General features: G+C 38.2%; 1 protein-coding gene across 8 annotated transcripts in view; it reads right to left on the reverse strand.

The window, feature by feature from the left end:
* Kansl1 (KAT8 regulatory NSL complex subunit 1) overlaps positions 1-22,734 on the reverse strand; it is a 124,049-nt gene that overhangs the window by 67,864 nt on the left and 33,451 nt on the right. For 6 of the 8 annotated variants that reach the window (XM_051178730.1, XM_051178724.1, XM_051178743.1 and 3 more), the window contains one exon: positions 9,813-11,184. In XM_051178730.1, coding sequence (XP_051034687.1) covers positions 9,813-11,101 — 1,289 coding nt within the window. In that variant the 5' untranslated portion in view covers positions 11,102-11,184. Of the gene's footprint in view, positions 1-9,812; positions 11,185-12,398; positions 12,444-22,734 lie in introns of all 8 variants that reach the window. The other 2 variants (XM_051178715.1, XM_051178721.1) reach the window with 1 other exon arrangement.

Here is a 22,734-nt window from a genome sequence, read left to right on the forward strand (position 1 = left end):
AGGAGGAGGAGAGATGCCTGTAGCTACTGAGGAAGAAAGACACTTGGGCATTAGTAGGTAAGCCAAGACCATGTGGAGATAAACAAATTAATAGAAATAGTTAATAGTTAAGAGAGTAGCTAATAAGAAGCCTGAGCCATTAGTCAGTTTATAATTAATATAAACCTCCGTGTGCTTATTTGGGACTAAATAGCTGTGGAAACCAGAGGGACAGAAACTTTTATCAATATGTAGCATTCAACAAGGGACTTGAAGCCGAGCCCCTGAGATTAACAGTATCAAAGCTGTTTCTGGCATTTCTCACATTTTTTGCTTATTTGGTTAATAATATTTCTTTCTTGAGACTCTGAGGGAGTTGAAAACTAGTTAGTATAGTTTTCGTTGTTTAACAGACTCAGAGAAGAAACTAACAAAAGAAGTGAGGCTGGAGAGATGGTTCAGCAGTTAAGAGTACTGACTGTTCTCTCTTCCAGGTCCTGAGTTTAATTCCCAGCAACTACATGGTGGCTCACAAGCATCTACATGCCAGAACACTAAAGGTGTAAAGTGTAAAAGTCTGAAACATTAAGATAATTTGATAATGCAAATTAGAATAGAAAATAAATTAGGTACAAGATTCTGAACTCACCAAGGTAGAATAGATACTTATTTCCTCTGAATTTGCCAAATGCAAATGGATTAGACATTACTGACAAACTTATTGCCTGTATATGTTGTATATAATTATTGTACTTTTTCTTATGTTAGTTGTAGCCTTCTTTTTGAATTAGACAAAAGGGGGAATTGTGATATATTATTTATGATTTACTAAAGCTTATCTGAAGATTTAGAAATCAAAATCAGCCACAAGCCATAGAAGCCAGGTACACACCTTTGATCCCAGCAGCCAGAAGCTAGGAGGAGGTAGTATAAACCTTTAATCCTAGGACTCAGGATTAAGAGGTAGATGGATCCCTCTGAGTTCAAAGCCACCCAGGGATACACAAGATTGATCCAACAGCTCACACAAAAATGACCTCTGCACCTAGGATCACAAGCCTTTAATTCCAGCATTAGGGAGGCATATAGGACAGGAGAAAGGTGTCAGTATCAAGGCATTCATTTTCCAGCCATGTTGAGATTACAATGCCCCAGCCCTTTTAGAAGTAAAAGCTCTCTGATACCTCGGCTGCATTGCTTCCCTAATCTTCAGGTTGAACCCCAATACCTGTCTCTGGGTCTTTTATTATTTCATGTTACAATCCAGAAAGACAGATCTCTGGGAGTTTGAGGCAGGCTGATCTACATAGCAAGTTCCAGGCCAACCAGAGCTATATGATACCATCTCAAAAACAATAAAAAAAACAAAAAACACTAATATTCTAGCACTGTATATTTAGAGGAAACCATAGAAAAATATTTTAACACTGCTTTAGACATTAATGAAAATAACCCTCATACTTAATAAATTATAAAACTATAGAGGAACTAGAGAGCTCAGTGGTTAAAAGTATTTACCCAGGTTCAATTCCTAGTACCCACATGGCAGCTCACAACTGTATGTAACTCCAGTTCTAGGGAACTGGACATACACACAAGTGAAAGGACTCATTCATAGAAAATAAACATTTGAAATATATAGGGACCTCTGGAAGTTCGAGGCCAGCCAGGTCTACAGATTGAGTGAGTTCCAGGACAAGCTCAAAAAGCAATACAGAGAAACCCTGTGTGTACACACACACACACACACACACACACACACACACACACACACACCACACACACACACACACACACACACACACACACACACACACCCACCCACCCACCCACCCACCCACCCGGTGTGGTAGCACACCTTTAATCCCCTTTCCAGCAGACTGCTACAAAAACCCTGTCTCAAAAATCAAAACTAAATGTAAAACCCTATATATAATGTACATACTCACAGTTCATCATTGGGCACTTGCCTTAAAACTTTCTAAGTCACACTGTATCTCAACTCTAGAATGCAGGACCCACTCACTTTCTGACAGGTTATTATTTACAGCAAAATCTTATTATTCTCAACATGGAGAACAATCATTGACTACAATAAGCAAATTTTCTACAAATACAAAATTAGTTTTTCTACTTACCCTCCAAACCAAATTACTTCCATTCATCCCTAAATGTATTTTCAAATGAATTTCATATGCACATGGTCAGAAACAAATGAATCTTCAGCAAGCTTCATCCTGTTTTCATCTTACATAGGTCTGTCTCCCAGCCTTCTGAATAAGGATATTGCAAAATGTACTATGTACAGGGTGTGCCAAAAGAATACTTGGAAAAGAAAAATCTCCTGGGAGAATGCCAATTTAAATAGAAAAATATTTTCATCCAATTGGACATGTACGTAAATCCTGGATTGGGGGAAGGACACCAAGCTTTTTTACTGTAGACTAAAAATGTATAAAAGAAAAGTAATACAATGAAGAAGTAACTATGCTTATTTTATGCATCTAAAAAGCAGACATGAAGTTGTGCTGATATGGATGGATCAGGTGTCTTTATATACCTTATCTGTCCTACATTTATCAATTTTACAATGTCACAGTTTTACTTTTGTTCTCATGTTTTTCAGTACTATGGAATCAAGCCTAAGAGTCTTGAGTTTCTTTATTATTATTTTTTCTGAGACAGTGTTTCTCTGTGTAGCCTTGGCTGTGCTGAAACTCCCTATCTGTAGGCTTCAATCTATCTGCCTGGCTCTGCCTCCCAAGTGCCGGGATTAAAGGTGACTTTGTTTAAAATGAGGGTGGGTCTAGGGTTGGTAGTCCATGCCCTTGATACCAGGAGGGACAGAAACTCTAGTTTTGATTTCAGTCAGGACTATACAAACAAACAAACAAAAACCAAAGGTAGAGGACACTTGAGAGACATAAGATAGCTCTGCAGTTGCCTGGGGGGGGGGGTGAGGTGGGGAGGATGTGCATGCCTTTAATCCCAGCACTCAGGAGGCAGAGGCAGGCGGATCTCTGTGAGTTCAGGACCAGTTCCAGGACAGCCTGCAAAGCCACAGAGAAACACTGTCTTGAAAAACCAAAGAGTGGTCACTGCTGCTGCAGAGGACCCAAACTGGGTTCCCAGAACCCAAATCAGGCTTCTCATAACTGCTTATAACTCCAGATTCTGGGGATCTAATACCCTTATCTGTTTTTTTTGCAGTAACTGTATATACTCACATGCACAAACCCACATACATCACATACTTGTAACACATACACACAGCTTTAAAATATGTACCTACTAATAAATACAAGACAGAAAAGAAATTGTCTTATCAGTTTCCTTTTTTTTTTTTTTGGAAGGGACAGATTAAACGATAGTTTTCATTAGAGAAAGTTTCTTGAACTCTTATTGATAATTCTATCAAGTAAGTAGCTTTACTAAGTGAAAAATTTTTTAAGTAAAAATAAGACCTTTGTCTTTATTCTTACTGTACTCCACCCTCTTCCACTCAGAACAGCATAATCTTACACACCGATATTTCATTTCTGTAGGTGAACACGCACCTACACTAAACAATTACTATAAGCACACATACAGAACACCAAAAGAAACAAGAGAACTTCTCCAAAGCTCTGCACTGACTCCCTATTGAAATGTAAGTGCTGAGAATTAAGTTATCTGGCCCCTCAGCATATGCAAGGACAAACAAGGATATCTCTGCCCAACAGTGAAGACAGATTTCCCAGACAGGTAGGTCTGACCCAATAATTATAAAACAAGTCAGCAATAATGAAAAAGGTGCAATCTCTAAGTGTTAAATAAGGAACTCAAGCCTAGAAAGACAAAATTAACTCTCAACAGTGGTTGAGATTTCTTTCTATTATGCTATTCACTCTTTAGGAATAATTTCACAAATTCTAAGAAAATAAACTCTACTTCATCCATCAGGTTTTCTGATACTTGCAAAGAAATTAAATCAACAAAAATAAAGCATCTGTTGAATATAAACCTAACTTGGGCACTCAAATGACAGAAATACAAACTAAGTAGATGAAAACCAATCAGCATACCCTTCAATGTTCCTTCTTATCTTTCAAGCTCTTGTAGTAAATAGATTTACAAGAAAAGGCTTTCTTGAGAAAGGGTCTTTCTACATCAATTTGAGGGTCCCTACCCTTTGTGGTCAAGGGATCCTTTTTCAGAGGAGTCGCCTAAGACCACTGCAAAACAAAGACATTTATATTACAATTCAAAACAGAAGCAAAATTACAGTAATGAAGCAGCAGTAATTTTATAGTTGGGAATCACCAAAACATGAGGAACCGTGATAGAGTCCCAGCCATTAGGAAAGTTAAGAAACGCAGCTCTGTATAGTCCAGGATTGTGAGTAAACTGGCCTTGAACTCAGAGCTCCACCTGCCTCTGTCTCCAAGGTCCTAGGATTAAAGGAATGCACCACTAAGTCCTCCTGAGAAAGCTTATGGTTCCCAAATGCTGGGGTCATAGGCCTGTGTTCCCCATACCCTTTTTAGTAATATATTTTCATAAGCAACAAGCACATGCTTATAAAACATTTATCAGCTCTAAGCACATGGAAAAGTAAGAGAGAAAGAAAACATAAAACACTATCTCAAAAGATCTACTTGGGGGCCCAGAGGCTTTGTATCACTGATAAGAGCACTTACCTAGAATTACCCTCCTTTCCTCTTACAATATTATCACTTCTGCCTATTCTGACTGGTGTCCAACATGTCTTTTAGCCACCATAATTCCATAACTTTTAAACTGTGTTCCCAGTGTTCATTGTCCAGTCTTCCTGTACTGATCTACCTTGGTAGACCGCAAGGCCAATTTCTCCCAAAAAATCTGCCTATCAAAATCTGAACCATCACTCAAGGTTCATTTCTAATACCCATTGTTTACAATTCCACTGAAATCTCTTGCTATTTCATTTCTACCAATGTATTTACCTTACATTGTTATGTATCAGACACTGTTTCACGGTATTCTCCACTCACAAGAATTCCTTTGGCAAGGCTTAATTTATTCACCTGCAGAGTTCCACACAGAAAAAGTATATGACAGCCCTAACACAATAAAAGTACTTTCTACTTTACAGAATGAAAACCAGTCAAGTGCCAGAAACTAGCAGGAGTACATCTGCAGCAGTTAATGAATCAAATTCCTTTTACCTAACTTCCTTCAGAATCCCACAAGCATCAAGCAAATTTCACTATCTACTATCAAGAAATCAAAAGGGGGAAAGAATTGGGATGAGGTATCTTTGTCTCACACAGATCACAGAAAAAGAGGCATTAAATTTGAGATATTAAGCAAATCAAATACCAAAATAAAACCAAAACCAATAGCTTCAATAAACTAGTTTTTGAAAGAAAAAAATACTCATGTTCAGTCCTGAAGCCAATATTTTTTTATCTTTTGTTGTTGCTTTTATTTTGTTTTTTGATAATTTATATTATGCATTTTGCTCATATTCACTACCACCACCTCATCCACCCAACAGATGATCTATCAGAGATGACAACTTAGTCCCTCTGGTTGAATTTTCTTCTACCCTATCACTGTGGAAATGAAAGAATAGAAAAGTAACAGAACAACCTGACCGACACTTTTGGCAGCAGCATCTCTGCATCTTTAATTTCAAAGAGGAACTATAATATGCAGCATTACAGAGTACCTTAAAAACAGACAAAAAGCTACAAGACCTACAAGAAATCCAATAGAAATCCATTCTACTACAGAAGTTCCACTGCAATCAAGAACATCCAAAATTCAAGAAAGTGCTTCACTGTCACTGAATTGCACAACCAAAAAGTTTATTTTGAGGTAACTGATTTGAAATAGGCTTCAGGAGGATAGTATGAAAATGAAACACATGATGGCATAAATTAAGCCCAAAACTAAAGCATGAAAGAAGAACAGAAAAACAACATGAATCAAAGAATGAAGTTTGAAAGGATACTCACTTTTTTGGGCTGAGGAAGTAGCTCAGCTGGTAGTATGTACTTGCACCTAATTCAAGAAGCCTTTATGTTTTGCTCTCAGCAACTCTTAAGGCACAGCAACAATCACCTGTTTATCAGCCCTTAGGGTAGAATCCTTGCCAGGTAGGCAGTGGTGGTGCATCCCTTTAATCCAGCACTAGGGAGTAAGAGGCTGACAGATCTCTGAGTTTGATGCCAGTCTGGTCTAAAGAGCTAGTTCCAGGACAGTCAGGGCTACAGAGAGAAACCCTGTCTTTGAAACAAAACAAAACAAAACAAAACAAAAACAGCCCAAACCAACAGAAGCTTGTAAATGTCTCAATGACTACAGTTATCTTGTAGATTAAGTTCTCTCCTTGGGTACCCAGTTTTTGTTTGAGGGTTGTTAATTTGGTTTTGATTGTAGTTTCTTTATGTGGGAGTGAGGAATGCTTGGGACTGAACCCAGCGCCTTTGTGCATGCTACAAAAGTGCCCAACCAATAAATTATATTTTCAGCCCTCTGAATCAGATTTCACACTGGATCCAAACACTCTTAAAAACTACAAAAACACAAAAATGCATTCAGTGTAATATAACCCGAACACAGCGTGCATACAGATTAAAATGCATTAAAATACAGATTACATTTATTTGTTTGTTTGTTTGTTTGTTTATTTAAAATTTTGGGAGCACGACAGGGTCTAAGCTGTCTGGCTTGGAACTTACTATGTAGACTAAGTTGGCTCTCAACTCACTCAACTGCCTCTGCCTGAGTGCTGGAACTAAAAATGAACACCACCACACTGGCTGAATGTTTACAAACAAAGTAATTTCATAGGATTTACCATGTTTCAAATGCAATGATTGTTATATCTTTTAAAAAATGTTGGAAGACAGGCATGAAGGAACCCTCAAAGTTTCCTGTTAGATACATAGTAGTATTATCCGTGTGGCTAATATAAACAAATTTGATAAAGCAACTAATTCATTGACAAAAAGCATAGCTGTCTCAACATCAAACTTTCCAATGAAAATGAATCACCTTTTTATTAGCATCAAGGAGAAAAACTATTTTTAAGCATCTCTATATATTCAGGCTTGTCTAGAAAAGCAGACTGCATGTCTCTAGCAAAAGAGGCAGATCTACTTTCAAATATACAGCCTATCCCTGCTCTCACGAATCTAACAAATAGTAAAGGTAGGACAGGTGTGGGGGCCTTTAATCTTAGCAACTGGGAAGCAGAGGCAGATCTGAGTTCAAGCCCAGTCTGGCCTATAAAGCCAGCTATAGCACACCCAGAGCTATTAAACAAAGAAAACCTGTATCAAAAGCCCCCCACCCCAAAAAGGTATATGAATGTAAGACAAAAAATAGCTAAGTTGGGTGGTGGTGGTGCACACCTTTAATCCTAGCACTTGGGAGGCAGATGTAGCGGACTGATCTGTCTGAGTTTGAGGACAGCCAGGGCTAAACACAGGAACCCTGATTTGGGAGGTGGGGAGAGAAAGAGGGGGGCAGAGGGAGAGAGAAAGAAGGGAGGCAGGAAGGGAAGAAGGGAGGAAAGATATGCTATCCTGAGATTATGTACTATTTTATAAAAACAGATTTTGAAGACCATAAAACTTTATACAAAATATTAACTCTGATAAATTAAAAAAAAAAAAAAAAAAAAAAAAAACCACTTCTAGCTGGGTACGGTGGTACACACCTGTAATTCTCAGAAGACTGAGGCAGGATGATTTTGAATAAAGGCCAGCCTAAGCTGCATATTACAACTAGCTTCACAAAATAAGAACAAGAGCTAAGAGTCAGCTCAGTGGTTAAGAGCATTTGCTCTTCTAGCAAAGGACCAAGGTCTGGTATACACACATCAGCTCATAACAATCTGTAACTCCATTTTCATGAGATTCCATACATGTCCTCTCCTGACCTCTAAAAGTACCAGCCCCACATTTGGTTCACAAAAAATTTTTTTTTTTTTTTTTTTTTTTTTTTTTTTTTAGGGGGGAGTGGGTGGAGACAAGAGTTTCTCTGTGTAGCCCTCTTTGCCCTGGAACTAGCTCTGTAGACCAAACTGGCCTTGAACTCAGAGATAATCCTGTCTCTTGCCTCTTGAGTGTTGGGATTAAAGGTATGTATCACCACCACCTGGCCACAATACACTTTTTTGTTTGTTTATTTTTGTTGACAGGGTTTTTCTGCGTAGTTTTGGAGCCTATGCTGGAACTCATTCTGTAGACCAGGTTGGCCTTGAACTCATAGAGATCCATCTGCCTCTGCTTCCTGAGTGCTGTGATTAAAAATTTTAAGACAAAACAAACAAACACACACACACACACACAATTTAAAGAACAGAATCAAGAAGTAAAAACTGGTTACATAAAAGGGTAAATTTCTAAAATATTCTCTTCCGGGTTCGTGTTCCAGGAGCAGAAAAAAAAGTAATAAAATAAAATATTCTGGATGGGCATTGATAGTACACACCATTAACCCCAGCACTCAGGAGGCAGAGGCAGGCAAATGAATCTCTTTGAGTTTGAGACCAGCCTGGTCTACAGAGCGGGTTCCAAGATAGGCTCCAAAGCAACACAGGAGAAACCCTGTCTTGAAAAACCAAATAACAATAACAATAATAATAGTAGTCGTAGTAGTAGTAGTAGTAAAAATATTCTGAAGCATTTTCTACTAAGGCCTTAGAATATGATTCTATGAAATACATATTGGTCTTTGTCTCCTGGCACCAAAGTACTAAAATCATTGGAATTTTGGATCTTACCCACCAAACAGAAGTGAAAGAGAATAAACATCATCACCAATGACAACTTAGGTAATTATGATTTCATACCTATCCAACCAAACTTCCCCATAAAAATAAAAAAGAACAGAGTCTAGAATGTCAAGATAGCTGGATCCACTAAGTTCTTAGAAAATAAAATATCCAGAAAAGGCACTGAATTTGTGCCTTTCTCACATCTCACCAATATGCATGTATTCATCTGTTTTCTTGGTTAAATATTAAGACAGTGTTTTTGAGTATTGAGTTGCTGAGGCAAATTAATCAAATGTGAGGACCAAATTTTAAGAATATTGATTTATAGCCAAGTAGTCAGAAGAACCGATAAAACAATCTGGGGTTTGCAATTGGCATCTGAAATAATACTAGAGGGCAACCTTGAAGACCATAATCTCCTACTGTGAGATCTGGCACAATTAACTCTAGAAGTATCTGAATTAAAATTAAATTATAAGTCAATCAGATGATATCCATTACAAGTGACTACTTGATTGTTGATAAAGAGAAATTGTCAAACTATTCATGGTCATGGATGTCTTCTCTATGTTGACTGTTAGAGGAGAATTGAAAGCAGAGGGGTAAACAGGCTTGCTCTTCTAAAACAAAGAAAATGTCATGTAACATGGTAGACCAGTTATGTTGAAAGTGCAGTGGAAAGCACTCTTAAATTTCAACCAATTTAACTTAACTATCACTTGTCCCAACTTCCTACAAACAATAAAATGTCAAGTTACACATTAAAGCTTAAAATGTCCTATAGTTTCAAAAAAAAAAAAAAAAAAAAAAAAATCAATTCAATGTTTCCCAGTTTCTTTTCAGTGAAGACTTAAAAAGGAAAACTTTTAGCACAGAGCAACAATATTATAGCAGAAATACCTTCCATTTCTCCACTTCAGATATATGCATTTACTTACCTAAAACTAGAAAAAGATTAACAGAACCTAGTTATTAATATGTAAGAATATACAAGAATGTATTCTTTACAAAATGGGGATTTACTTAAATATTGCCCCAACATTTTTCAAGAATAACTGCCATCATCATGGGTTCTACTCACAGGGGTACATGGCATTGCTCAGGATCAGCTCGAGTCAGTTCTTCCTCTTCAATATCAGACTCCCCTCCTGAACTGCTGTCCGTGACATCTGAATCAAATGCTTGCTCACTGCACCGCAGGTTGGCTATGCCACTAGCTGTAAATCTCTCCAATTCTTCTGAAATTGAATCACTTTTCAAGAAGTTGCTAAGTCCTTCTGAAGTGGTAGTTTCACTGGCAGCTTTTCTCAAGGCAGCTTCAGCTTTTCGGGTCAACATCAACTGGCTCCGGGACCTCAAGGATTCCAAGTTTGGCAGTTTACTCAATGTCTTCTCTAAAAATCCACCCAGTTGGTGCTGTAAATGCCTTTCCACCTGCTTGGCTTGCACAACCTGTAATCTCTTCTGTAACCTGCGGGCGCGGATCTCAATATCAGCCTGCCGCCTCAGTAAAGCTGTTATCCTTGAGTCAGAGTCTAAAGCACTGAAAAGAATGGAAGACAGTGGAGATTTTTTGACCTCTAACTTAACATTTGTCAAGTTAGAGCTGGAGTCTGTACTAGGTGATAACCTACTGCTTCCTTGAAGTGCCGGCTGTTCCATGGAATTAACAGAAGATTTGTTTGCAGCGCTATTATTGCTATATAGAGTTGTGTGTTCTATATCAAGGCTTCTATGTGGAAGAGTGCAATTGGTCATACCCCCCTTCAAGTTCCCAGAGTCAGATCTTCCCACTTCACCTCCCTGCAGAGCAGATGAAGTGAGAGACCGTTTTCCCCCATTGAGGGAACTGGAATTGTCATGATCCGAATGTGTTGAACTTTTAGTCAATTTCTTAGCCAACCCATTCACAGGCGCTTGTGGCAGAGCTGTCTGACCACTTGTATTCATGGTTCTAAGGTTTTCTAAGGAAAACTCCAAAACTGGCTGTCTCCCCAACAGCTCAGCTCGTAGATCATAGGACTGAGATAAAAGAGGATGAGATTTAAGGACTGTCTGCTTGCTGAAAACCCCTTGTAATTTCAAAGACTCTTTTGCAGGAACAGATGTTACATCAGAGCAGAGATAAGATGCCACCAATGGTTGCAGTTTTCCCAGGTCTTCCTTGGTAGGATTATTTCGGAAGTCTAGACCGGAATCCTCTGCAGCAATGGCTTTTCTTTTGGTTCCGTTGGCAGAAATAAGGATATTGGCACTGCCGTTATTTTCGGCACTGCCAGGGGACAAGGTGGAGGATGGGGGAGCCAGTTTGAACCGGATGTGGTGTGCTTCAGCTGCTGCGTCAGTGAGAGCGGGCGCCATCGCAGCCATTCAGCACAGAGAGACAGGAAGTCCAGCCTCTCCCAGTGCTGAGGCCAGCTCCACGGCCCCTTACTGCCTCCCCTGAGAACAGACTGAAAGAGAGAGAGAAAAGGAAGTCAGAAATGCAAGTACATTCAAAATCAACAAACATTTTCAAAAGAAGCACCACTTAAGGCTATTGTCCAAACTCTGCCTCCAAATAAAGAGAATTAACTAAGGAACCATTCTGGAGCCCAAAGATGTCTTTCACCTAGGGGAAGGAGAGGAACACAATGCTTTCACAAGAAAATAACTTTACCCTTCTTATCACTTGTTAACTACAGACTGAATAGTATCAAAATAAAAGTTGCATTCTGAATAATCACAAATAATTGCAATTATATGTATTTAAAAGAAAACCTCTTTGCCAGGTGGCACACACCTTTAATCCCAGCACTCTGGATGCAGAGGTAGGAGGATCTGGGTTTGAGCTTAACCTGATCTACAAAGTGAGTTCCAGGACATCCAGGGCCACAAATAGAAACCGGGTCTCTAAAACCAAACTGGGGAGGGGGTTGACCCTCTTTAAATGTCAAATTACTAGATTTAATATGACCATATAAGATGACTACCCACTAATAGAAAAAAAAAAACCATTTCTTATTCTCATTAAAAAAAACTGTATGCCAAAATCTTATGGCTCTGTGTTATTTTTCTGGCCAAGAACCCAGTTTTCATTAGCTCCTTCCTTACAAATTTGGAGTGTTATTATCAGGCTAACTATCACTTTGCTTCATGAATTTTCTTCTTTCAGATAGCACATAGTATCTTTTCTACTGGGCTATTTTTCAGTAAATCTGTGTCTTTGAATTAATAACCCAACATAACTCTCTTCCCCTTCCCCCAAACACTTCAAAGGAATAGTTACAGTTGCCTTTACACTATTCACTATCACACTCCAGGAAAAGTTAACCAGTAATATCATTATCCAACTACTATTAAATATCTACAGTCCCATTCTGACTTTTACTTAAGTAGTGTGGACTTTCTTGAAATTTTCTTTCCTGATATTCTTGACATTATAATCTATTCTTTCCTTCCTTTCAAACCTCCTAAAATGTTGGTACTGTCCAAGATCCCTACCTTTTGCCTTCTCCCTCAACTCACTTCCTTAGCAACAGCTACTAGTATGAGAAGCACTAACTCTCAGAAGTTTTCTAAACTGCACTAATCAACTTTCTAATCCTCTCTGGAAATTCAGAATTCACTTTCTTCTTTCAATAAACCTTTCCCTTTCTCACCCTGCCTCATTTCCTTAATGACATACCTCAATTAACTGCTGCTTCTTCATTCCTGGTTCATCTATATGGGTCTGGAAGCAAAGGGAAACCTATATAAAGGACTATATCAACTATCCCTATAAGCCCAATCTCTGTAACTCTAGGCATCTCAATACATATCCCCCCCCCACACACATTTGGTTGCTATTGCTGTTGGTATGTGTACCAACTTGTGCTTATAGGCACACATATGCCTATAGTGTGTGGCCAGAGAATTCCAATAATACTAAAACATCAATGGGAGATGCCATTCTGTAAATATGTTTCTCTTATTGGTTAATGAGTAAAGCACTGTTGGCCAAAAAGAAAGCAAGACAGGTAGGACTAGTAGAGGTGTAGGATTCTGGGAAACATAGTCCAGTCACAATGTGATCTCAGGAGGAGAGGACACAAGTCTGACGTTCTTGGTAAGATAAGATCATAAAGAAACACATATATTAGTAATTATGGATTAATACTTAATTTAAGACAGAGCTAGCCAATAAGAAACTCTAGCCATTGACCAACAGCTTTATAACTAATAGTCTCTGTGTGTTAATTTGGGACTGACACAGCTCTGGGACCAGAATGGCAGGAAAGTGCTCATAACAAAACATCATTCGCTTAAAAAAAAAAAAAAAAAAGTTTATTGGGGCCTAGAGATGGCTCAGCAGTTAAGAGTAATGTGTGATCTTCCAGAGGACCAAGGTTCAATTAATTACCAGCACTCACATAGCAACTCTCAACTTAATTCCAGCTCCAGATCTGACACCCTCACAGACAGACAGACAGACAGACAGACAGACAAGCAAAAGACCAATTCACATAATATAAAAATAATCATTAAAAAACAAAAGAAAAATTAATTTATTTTTCTATAGGGTGTGTGTGTGGATGCCATAACACAACTCTGGAAGGAAATTAGTGTGAAGAATCTGGTCCTCTCATTGTACCATGTGGGACTTAGGAATGGAACTCAGGCACTAAGTGCCTTAGGCCCACTGAGACATCTCTGCTGGTCCTGCCCTTTACAAACTGTGTTAACATTTGCAATGGGGGTAAAAAACAAAAAAAAAAAAAACAAAAACAAAAACAAAAACAAAAAAAAAGACAAGCAAAACTGTTGGTATCTTCAAACAAACCAAGACAATAGCACCAAACAATGAAAGTAGTCAAAGTATTCCTCACTTGCAGCTTTAAAAAAAAAAAAAAAAAAAAAGCTAATTACATTCAAGATGTTCTTGGGCCTGTTAGATGACCCAGCAAGTAAAGATGCTTGCCATCAAACTTGACCCTCTGGGTTTAGTCCATTCCTTCAATTTGTCCTGGTTTCCACACTTGTTCTATTGCATGAGCCCAAATACATTCACAAAATTAACTATTAGTTTATTTTTAAAAAGATGTTCTTGATGACACAGTAAAGATTATGGATTTTATTAATTTTAAAACTTTTTAATTTTCCAGATAGTTACATCATTTACCCTTTCCCTGTCCTCTCCAAACCCTCTCATATATCCTTCATTGGTCTTTTTTCAAATTCATGGCCTTTTTTTATTAGTTGTTACATTCCTAAATATAATCTGTTCAGTCTGTATCATGTTACTTTTATTCAGGGCTGACCATTTCATATGGGATAACAAATAGGTGTGCTCCTCCAGGATTTTATTAACTCTTGACCCCCCCCCAAGTATGTTTTTAATAGTCTGTGTTGAAAGGAAAAGTATGAGTAAAAAAAAATCAGCTTTATGAAGTCTCAGGAAAAACTACCACATTTAAAAATATTTGTTTGTGAAGATTTTAGTGTGTGACTGGTGCCTGAGGAATTCAGGAGCGGGCATTGGATCCTCTAGAACTGAAGTTTAAGATGGTAGAGAACCACTATATGAGCACTGGAACTAGAACCCCAGTCCTCTGGAAAAGTAATCAGTGCTCTTAACAACCAACCCATCTCTCAGTCCTCGTACTATTTTACATTGCCAAGCTGAACCAACCTTCTTGGAATACCATCTTTTAATAAAAATTTATTTTTATGTGTATAAATGTTCTTCCTCCATATATGCATATGTGTATGTATGGGCATCTCATGCATGACTCTGCCAGACAGAGGTCAGAAAACAACAAGGAATCCCCTGGAACTGGATCATCCAGTTGCTGTATGGGTACTGGGAACTGAACCAGGGTCTTCTGCACAATCAGCAAGAACTCTTTACTGCTGAGCCATCTCTCCAACCCATGGAGTACTATCTTTCTGTGGCAGGACAAATAAGCTATGACTATTCAAACAAGTACAAGGCACAGGAACACAGTCTGGCAGCCTTGGGACACTGTTTGATGCCAGACTGAGATACTTAGCTAGACCATACTTCAAAAACAAACAAACAAAAAACCCTGGGTCATTAGCAAATTCTGTTATAAAATGAACAAAGTAAAATGGCTTCAAAGAAAATCACTAGTAATATATGCTGGCAATGATAAAATCAGGGTTTTCAGGTGAAAATTGGTATTTTGAAGAACTGTACAGAGAACCATGAGCTTAAACAAACTTAAAAAAAAAAGATTAGCGGTGACCAAATGCTTGCTAGAAAATTCACATGATTTTAATGTATAAAAACTGAACTGATTAAGTTTTATCTTAGGGGTTGAGATAAATTCTCACATAGCCTGACCTCCTACTTGAAGGAGTTCCTTCTCTCTCCACCTTCCTAAGTGCTTAAGTTACAAATAATATGCCATTAAATTATCAAGAACTTTTAAAGGTGAAAATGAAGTCCTGAGAGCATCCACTACACCAGTCCTCCTATCTATCTAAAAAGAGGAACAACTTTCACTTTGGGCAAGTATTCACAGTTAGGGAGAACACAGGCTCAAGTGAGCAGGTCTGGGGTCACATCACCACCTGCTAGCAATTACTTAACTATTCTGTTTCCTCAGCCTCTTCATCAAGCTATAGACCTACACTGCCTATTTTTTAAGACTGCTATGATGACTACGTAAGACATTTTCATTTACTTAGCTTATTACCTGGCCAAAATTTGGCTATTATAATCTGGGCACAATGGTTAATGTGTAAGAAATAAATTCACTGGGTGTAGTGGTGCACACCTTTCATCCTAGCACTCAAAGAGGCAGAGACAGGCAGATCTCTTGTGAGTTTGAGGTCAATTTCCTCTATATAATGAATTCCAAGTCAGCCAGGGTTACAAAGTCAGACCCTGTGTCAAAAAGGAACTCCCACAGAACATTTTATATACACGAAAAAACTGTGCAGATGTGGAAGTGGGGGTATGAGGTAACCACAGAGGACAAAAGAGGGCATTAGATCCTCTAGAGCTAGAGAGTCAAGCAATTGGTGGTTGCTGAGAAACCAATTCAGGTCCTCAGGGAGAACAGCAAGAGTTTTTAGCCATTGAGCCATCTCTCAAGCCCACATAAGACCTTGTAATTCATATGTATATACATACGGGGTGCGTGTGCGTGTGCGTGTGTGTGTGTGTGTGTGTGTGTGTGTAGAATCTGCCAAAATATCATTATACTAAATACTCACACACATAAGAAATCACCAAAAGACTAGATATGGAGAATTTACTTCATTAGTTGTAATTGTCATTTTAAAAAGAAATCAATTTACGACTTTTTTTATAGCTTCAATTTTTTTAAATTATTTCATAATGTGGCTTGTAAAGCAAGGTGTGGTAGCACACACCAATAATCCCAGAACACAGAAGGATCAGAAGTTCTAGGTCAACCTCTATTACATAGAAAGTCTAAGCCCAGTCTGGACTACATTAAGAATTTGCCTCAAAAACTGAAATTATTTTTTAAAACTTCTTGTGTTTGAGTGTTGCTTCATATATGTATACCATATACATGTCTATAGGATGTCAGATTCCCTGAAACTGAGTTAGGTACCATGTGGGTGCTGGGAACCTAACCCATGTCCACTGCAAGAGCAAAATTGCCCTTAACCACAGACCCAACTCCAGCCACCAAAACGGGATAAAATTTTAAAAGGATGACTAATGAGATGACCCATGAATTTAAATTATAACAAGTCATAAAAAGGAATACACATGCAACACAGAATATAGCATTGCTATCTATATTTATTGATATAAAAGGGAGAGGAAATAAGAAGGAAAAGTTTTAGGAAGCCAGAAATACAAGTAGCTCAAATCATTATAGTACACTGTCTTTCCATCCATCCATCCATCCTTCTTTCTTTTAAATCAAGATAAAGAGTCTCAACTATGTAGTTATGGCTGTCCTGTAACTCACTCTTTAGACCAGGCTGACCTTGAACTCACAGATATTATCAGCCTACCTCTGTCTCTCAAGTGCTGGGATTAAAGGCCTATGCCACTATGCCCAGCAACCTTAGTACACTTTCTTAAATTTAACAAACCAAGTGAAATGTTGATGAAAACAATCACAGCAATCTCAATCTTATAAAGCACCATTTAACAATCTAAAAGCTCAGAGGCACTGATCAGAGTTCATTCCCAGAACCAATACAAAGGTGGAAGGAAAGAACAACTCCACAGATTGTCCTCTAACCTCCACCTACAGACTGTGGAACACAAGTGCCCCCCACCCACCCACACATCCTGTATGCACATATACAATAAAAACTTTTTTAATTAAAGGAGGGAAAAGGGACCAGAAATCCCTTATTAAATAAGACAATTGGGACTGGAGAGATGGCTTATTGGTCAAAAATACTGGCTGCTCTTCCAGGACTTAATTTGATTGCCTACAGCCACTTTTCACAACCATCTAACTGCAACTCCAGCTATAGGAGATCCAATACCCTCTCTCTTCTGACCTCCATTTGCACCATGCATCCAAGTGGGTCACAGGCATGCATGCAGGAAAAACATTCATACATATAATTTTTTAAAATGCAAGTCAAATTTAAGCTTATGATAAATCACATTTCTTCAAAGAAATCAAGGAATGAGGGCTGGAGAAAACAGGGATTGAATTTTCAGGACCCACATGGCAACTCATAACTGTTTGTAACTTCAGTTCCAGGACTTGACACCCTCACACATGCAGACAAAACACCAATGAACAAAACATAAAAAATTAAAATAAAAAATTCAAGGCATTAAAAGCTATAATTAACTATAATACTAATAACAGCCTGAGCAGCATATTTAGGGCTGAGATTATATTTTCCAATTTATTGATGGAGCTAAATAAAACTTCACAGAATTCTCATCTGATGCATGTTTATTTTTAGCTAATCTAGTAGAATACAATCTGACAAGAACAGATGATTTAGCTGGGCATTGTGATGCATGCTTTTAATCCCAGCAATTGTGAGGCAGAGGCATGAAAATCTCTATTCTAAGCCAGCCAAGGCTACCCTTGTCTCAGAAAAAAGCAAAACCAAAATACTGTGTAGTCCCTGGCTATGCAGTACCTGCTGTCATAAATTCATTTTGAGAAGCAAGCTTGTAGAAACAAAAGGATCACCAAATCAAGGTATTTTACCTATATGAAAGGTGAGCTGGGCAATAGTTTCTCAATTCCAAAGCAGTATTTTAAAGACAGGAAAATGAAAAAATCCATTCAGAAAACATGTTTTGGGAGGGCTGACAAGATGGTTCAGGCAATTAAGGAATGTGCTCCAAGCCTGATCACCTAAATTTGATTCTAGAACCCACATGGTGAAAGGATAGAACACACACCTATGGGCTATCCTCTGGCCTCTACTTGTATACTGTGGTATACGTACACATGTACACAGACATACACAGGCATGCACACACATAAAAAGTTTCAATTAAAAAAAAAAAAAAAAAAAAACTCAGAAAGCTTCCCTGATTGAGATTCATACAGTATGTCACCATACTAAATAAAGAACTTCTTCTATAAAAACCCCTAATAAGCTGGGCTGTGGTGGCACACACCTTTAATCCAGCACTTGGAAGGCAGAGGCAGGCATATCTCTGTGAGTTCTGGGACAGCCAGGGCTAAACAGAGAAACCTTGTCTCGAAAAACCAAGACAAGCAAAAAAAATCTATTAATACCACATATAGCATCATTCTGAGGGATGTAAGACTGGATAGTGTAACTACATGACTTCTATATTGTGATTCTATTATTCTAATTGTGATAAAGTTCCAAAGGCAAACTCCTTAATACAAGTGGCACTTGGAAAACCAAAAACATATACCCAGAGGGCAATTTCTCAACCACAGCATTACTAACATCTTGGATTGAAAATTTTTGTCATGGGAATAAAGAACAATTAATTCTGTGCATTGCAGAGTATCTAACAGTCTCCAATTTAATAGACAGAAGCCAGTAGCAATGCCTGGGGGGGGGGAGGTATAGACAAGTGAAGTGCACCCCCAAAGAGAGCAAAGTAAAACCACAATTCTCTAAGAACTTTACTAGAAATTTGCAAACATCTCTCCCCAGTGCTCTTCTGAGTAAAGTTAAGTCAGAACCTACATATGAATACCTTGCTTTTATCCCTTATAATTCCCTAGTCAGCAACTCAAGTGCACAAGACATACCTGTAATGTACCCCAGAGAAACACAAACATGTACTTGCAGAAGGGTTAAGGCCACCTGGCTAGCCAATATACAAAGTATTACAATCAACAAAACTTAATAGTGAAAACGAAAGCAAAAATCAAAAAAATCCTACTGTCTCTAATGGGGCTTCTACTAATGGAACTTTTAATCAACATTACCTCATTACTCTACACAAAACAAAACAAAAAAAAAACCACTAAGTGCAGGAAGGTTTAAAAAATATGTATAAGATTGACAAGATTTCAGTTGAGCTCTAAACATTACTTAAAATTTCAGTATGAAAAAACAAGGACAAGAAAATGCTGATGTTCCTTTCTAGTGAGAGAAAATGCAATGAAGAAAACCATGGCTCTAGTAAACCCCAGGAACCCCAGAATATACTAACACAGCTAATATGAAAGAATATTCTTGAATATATAACATGTTATAGAAAAGGCAATTATTTTAAAACATTGGGAAGGTAGCTTGATCCACGATCATAAATGGCCAGCATTTACTTAGACTTAAGACAACTGAATTATCATTAACAAGTCTTTCAACTGTGACCTGAGCTGAGAGAAACCAGTTCCACAGATGGATTACAAGTTAAAAAGGAGGAAAAAAAAAAAAAAAAAAAAAAATCTAGATTAAGCATTAATCAATACATGACTACAACAAACAATGCAACGAAAACATCTAAGATTGTCATCAAAGCAAAATGCTCTTTCAAAGCTTAAACCAGAAATGTGAAGGGGTTGAAGTCTCATAAAAGTCAAATAGATGGTATATAAAAAAGTATAGTATTACAAAGACAACAGAGAAGGCTTTCTAATCCATCCTAATTTCACCTTCTTTATGATTAATTTTTATTTATAACTAAATTATTATTTCTCAGACTCAGGTTTGGCACAGCCTCCCTATTATTAATCCTACAAGTGCAGCCAAAGCCCTCACCAACTCACACCTAGGCTTTCCTACAGCTTCCTGTTACTTCAGTCCTAAAAACTATGCCTTATTTTTTCCCCCCTTTTGGATAGGCAGGGCCTTACTTTCTTTTTAAGTGATTTGTTTTATTTTATGTGCACTGGTGTTTCACCTACATGTATGTTTGTGTAAGAATGTCAGATCCCTTCCTTGGAACTGGAGTTACATACAGTTTTGAGTTATCTTGTGGGTGCTGGGAATTGAAACTGGCTTCTCTAGAAGAGCAGACAGTGCTCTTAATCACTGAGTCACCTATGCTTGCTGGGACCTTATGCTTGCTTGCTTACTTAAATCAACTTAATTCCATACTCTCAAAAGTTGCTACATCGCTTTTCCCACAAGTTTGAATCCTTCAAAATGAAACTTAAAATAACCATCAGGGCAAGTATACATCAGGATAGCATGGACCTAGAAACTCCTATCCCACCGGACCAACTCCTTATTTTTGATTATAGTGCTACCTCTACCTGAAAGGCCTTTCTATCTCTTTAGCCCACTTCATCATCTCCAGAAACTCCACAGGATATTTTTCTTCTGCATGCTCCCCAATTGCCAATTTATTAATCCTAAGAAAAGCAAAATTTCTTGATACTTCCATTCTTTTACCTGCTTACCAACTCTATCTAGGTAGTATAATCATTAAGTACCATCTGGGAGATAGTTAAGAATTCCCAAAATACCTTCAAATACAAACTAGTTTTGCTAAAAGAAAATCTATTAAATGATGTCAAAGAGAGAACTTGGAAAAGGACCCAAAGAGCAGCTGGAATAAATCAGATGGTGTACTATAGTTTCTAGAAGATGTCAATTACAATGATCTGTGTGATCAAGTAACTAGAACCTATACCACAGAACACAATTTTTTTTTTCCTTTTTGATCTTCAGCCCTGGCTGTCAGGGAACTAGTTCTATAGACCAGGCTGGCCTCGAACTCAAGAAATCTGCTTTCTTCTGCCTCCTAAGTGCTAGGATTAAAGGCATGGGCTGCCATCATCACCCACTAGTACAGTCTTAAAGATATAAATATATGCATACATATGCTGTGGCAGGGCAACAAGGACACATTTTTAAAATGTGAGTCTGACCACCTTAGTACGTTCCTACTGACAACACTGAGCCTCTTAACTGAAAATGTTCCATAATTACTAAGGGTATTATTGTACTAGAAGACAAGTCACAAAAAGTGCTTGCTATTCGTGGGGCCCAAGAGAAGGCTCAGCATGCTTACTTCCAAGCCTGACTTCTTCAATTTGATCCCTGGAGTAAAAAGGTGGAAGCAGAGACCCAACTTTCAAAAGTAGTCCTCTGACTTTCATGCCCAGGCACATGCACACCTACCAACAGCCATGGTACATGTGTGCCTGCATACACACACAAATAAAAGTAAAATGTTAAACTGCTGTTTACTAACATTAAATTTCCTTTTACTATGTCAGCCAATGTTCTCTTTTACATAGTAAGGCTGTTTAATAAATCCTATTGTCCTTATTTTATGAATGAGAAAAACTTGATGTTCCAAGTTAAGTAATTTGCCCAAGATCACACTAATTGCAAATCTCATACTTCTTAACAACTCCTAACTTTATAAAGTTTTTTTTTATCTGTGTGTGTGTGTGATGGGAGATGTCATTCTGTATATGTGTCTCATTCTGGTTAATAAATAAAGCACCGTTGGCCAATAGGAAAGGAAGATAGGAGGGACTAGGAGACAAGGAGGAAGAGGAAATAGTAAGGAGAGTCAGGATGGAGAGCCAAGATGGAGAGTCGGGAGAAAGCAGTATGCGGCAGCTGGCTCCGGGTAAGAAGACCACGTGGAAATACATAGATTAACACAAATGGGTTAATACTTAAGATAGAGCTAGCCAATAAGAAAATAGTAACCAGGCCAACAGATTATATCGAATACAGAGTCTCTGTGTGTTATTTGGGGCTGGCGCAGCGGCAGGACAAGACCAGGCGACGGCAGGCGAAAAAACCGTACACATTACGTGTGTGTGTGTGTGTGTGTGTGTGTGTGTGTGTGTGTGTGTGTGTGCGCGCGCGCGCGCGTGTGTGCGTGTGTTTATAGGCCTAAGAAGGCCAGAAAAGGGTATCAGATCCTCCAGAGTTGAAGTTCCAGACAATTGTGTGCAGCCTCATGTTGGTACTTCGAACCAAGCTCTGGTCCTCTGGTAAAAGCCGAGCTATTCAAGGCTGGCTAGGTTTACACAGAAGGGCCTTAACTGCTTGACATTAAAACCTTTAGAGGAAAGTCAATGAGAACACCCAACTATCTGTTATTTCCAATATGTATTTATTAAAATTAGAACATTGTACTAAGCACCTACAAAGGGTAACAAGACCCTGTAAAGGAAACACATTAAGGGCTTGAGCAACAGGCAGAGTAGTAGTCAGGGTAGGCTTTGCAGAGGAAACATGTCTAAGTAGAATTCATCATTACACAAACAGTTCATGCAAGCAAGCATACCATAACAAAAGAGAAAGAAAGCAAACTTCCATCACCAAACTCAAAACCAACTTCTGCCATTCAATAAACATTCCCTATATGTAAATTAATTGTGATTTCAGTCAGTGGTTTACCTTCTAACACAAACACCTCATTACATGTCTACTAATGTCAAGCCCAAACCATAGGACTACAAGAGGCACTAAAAATTATATAACCTCATTAATGCTATAAAAATAAGACATAAATTAGATGTGAACACAGTTTTTTAATTTTGCTTTGTTTTTTGGTTTGTTTGTTTGGTTGGTTTTGGTTGTTTTGTTTTTCCCCAGACAGGGTTTCTCTGTAGCTTTGAAGCCTGTCCTGTAACTTGCTCTGCGGACTA

This window comes from Phodopus roborovskii, unplaced genomic scaffold (assembly GCF_943737965.1).
Source record: "Phodopus roborovskii unplaced genomic scaffold, PHOROB, whole genome shotgun sequence".
In the NCBI taxonomy this organism is placed as follows: domain Eukaryota; kingdom Metazoa; phylum Chordata; class Mammalia; order Rodentia; family Cricetidae; genus Phodopus; species Phodopus roborovskii.